Below are 2247 nucleotides of genomic sequence, written 5' to 3' on the forward strand. Positions count from 1 at the left end.
GTTTGTGCATCTGTGTAATAATATTAAAAGCAATTGATTATGCATGTTGGTTATAAATACAGGCAGAAAAAATTACAACAAACTATAGCATATATGCAAAGTCATACAGTATAACATTTATAACTTATTGTGCAAAATAATTAATAAGTTCACTTTTAAAGGGAAAGTTCACATAAAAATTCATTTTTCTTTTTCTCACCCTCATGTTTTTTCAAACCAGTATGACTTTTGTAAAAAACAAAGGAAGATATTCAGGAAAAAAAGTTGAAACATTCTTATTGTTGAAATAAAGTCATATAAGTTTGGAAGTATAGGAGTAAATGAATTAATTTTAATTATTACATGAACTATACCTTTAAGACACAACACATTGCTTTGCAAGAAACAACAGTTAACCAGGTAGATCAACGTTTTTTGTTCGTTTTCGAACTCATCATGAACTTTGTTAGCCCCAGTGAGTTGGATGTGCCCTTCAGGGTGTCACGGTACCAAGCGTTAATGTGGCAGTAGATCACTGGATCCAGTGCACTGTTCATGTAGGTTAAAGCTAAAGAGGCATGAAAACACACCATGAGTAATTCTGAACAGGAAAACACTTGAAGGAAGATGCCAAAAGTGACTCTAGGCAGGAAACACAGAACAAACATGATCACAAGAAACAGAAGCAATCTCACTGCTCGCGTCAGCCTGCGGTGAGCCACCTGGCGACTGTGGACGTGAGAGAAAACCCTCACAAAACAGAAGAGCACCAGTGCAAATGCTAGCAGGACCTCTACCAGCTGTACTGAGTCATATATCTTCATTTGAACTGATGGCCATGTCCATGAGAAAAAACTATGGCATATGAGCTTTGATGAGTTTTTCTGTGGTGTGAGAACCAGGTTCAGGGCGGGTGGGAGACGAAAAAGTAGAACACTCGTCCAAACCATGCTAACCAACATTATTGCTTGTCTCGCACTCATTCGACAAAGGCGATGGTGTGGGTGGAGAATCTTGAGGAATCGGTCCACGGCCAAAATTGACATGAAAGCCATGCTTGCTGAGTGGTTTACTGATATGATATATAAAATGAGGCGGCAAAAGGATTCGCCAAATATCCAGTCTTCACCACGAAAGAGATAATCTATGCGGAAAGGCAGTCCAGTGAAGAGTAGGAGGTCAGATATCACCATGCAGAAGAGATACACATTGCAGGCTTTCCATGGAGACCTGAAGAACAAAATCCACAGAGCAAAGACATTTCCAGGCAAACCAAAGATGAGCTCCACAATGAGAATGGGCGTTAAAACGGAAGAAACAAGGGTCTGAGGTTCAGGGCAGGAGGTGATGTTACTCATGATGAGAAGCAAAGCTAAAAGTAAATTAATATTGTGTTAACATAATGTCAATAACTCTAAAACACTGAGAAAACTCCAGATATACTTTGAGATAGGCTGTGCAATACAATGTTCTCCAATTCTGTCCAGTTAATGATGAATTCTAGTGGAATAAACACACCAAATTATATTAACCCTATATATCTCTGGCACACACACACACACACACACACACACACACACACACACACACACACACAAATGAAATATAATTAAGATTAAATGCCTTTTTAGACTTACCAAACGATCAAGGCAGGAGTTGTCGTTATCGTGACGATTAGAGAACAATTTTATAAGTTGCAGTAGGCTAAGTTTTTGGGAAACGATACCACTGTGGGCGGAGTCGGGGAAGATTGATTGATCTTTATCTTTGCTACCTTCTAATTTTATTTAGATCGCATATCAGCTGCTACATATGCGGTGAACGCTTTGATATGTTGGAAAATTGCATACATCGAAAGAGTAGAGATAAATTGTTGATATGTGATGTCATTTCAGGCCATTGATGTATATTACCTGGTAAATCACATTGGGAAACAATTGCGATATGCTGTAAGAATCGGTATTTATGTTATATTTTATTTGAAAGTGTAAAATCTTTTTTATTTGAAAGTGTAAAATCATTAAAAGTGAACCAGGGTGTGTGCTTTTAAAAACGGTTATATTCGACTTTTATTCGGACAGTTTGTGTACAGTCTCCTCCTTTGTCACAAAATAAGAAATGGCTCTACACTCATGACCCGTGTTACTGCAGTGAGACGCAGAGGCTCCAGTGGCGCAATCGGTTCGGAGCAATGCCTGGAGCAGAGTTTTGCACGATGAAAATATAGGGGTGTCTCTGTAAAACTGCGTAAGGATGCTAGACTGTCGC

General features: G+C 38.8%; 1 protein-coding gene across 1 annotated transcript; it reads right to left on the bottom strand.

The window, feature by feature from the left end:
- Positions 1 to 137: 137 nt before the first annotated feature.
- On the bottom strand, positions 138 to 1684 carry LOC128025273 (oxoeicosanoid receptor 1-like). The gene is made up of 2 exons (XM_052611472.1): positions 1617 to 1684; positions 138 to 1351 (listed from the first exon to the last, which is right to left on the bottom strand). The coding sequence occupies exon 2, from the start codon at positions 1335 to 1337 to the stop codon at positions 405 to 407; it is 933 nt and encodes a 310-aa protein (XP_052467432.1). The 5' UTR covers positions 1338 to 1351; positions 1617 to 1684; the 3' UTR covers positions 138 to 404.
- Between the last annotated feature and the right edge of the window lie 563 nt (positions 1685 to 2247).

Source organism: Carassius gibelio, chromosome A12 (assembly GCF_023724105.1).
Source record: "Carassius gibelio isolate Cgi1373 ecotype wild population from Czech Republic chromosome A12, carGib1.2-hapl.c, whole genome shotgun sequence".
In the NCBI taxonomy this organism is placed as follows: domain Eukaryota; kingdom Metazoa; phylum Chordata; class Actinopteri; order Cypriniformes; family Cyprinidae; genus Carassius; species Carassius gibelio.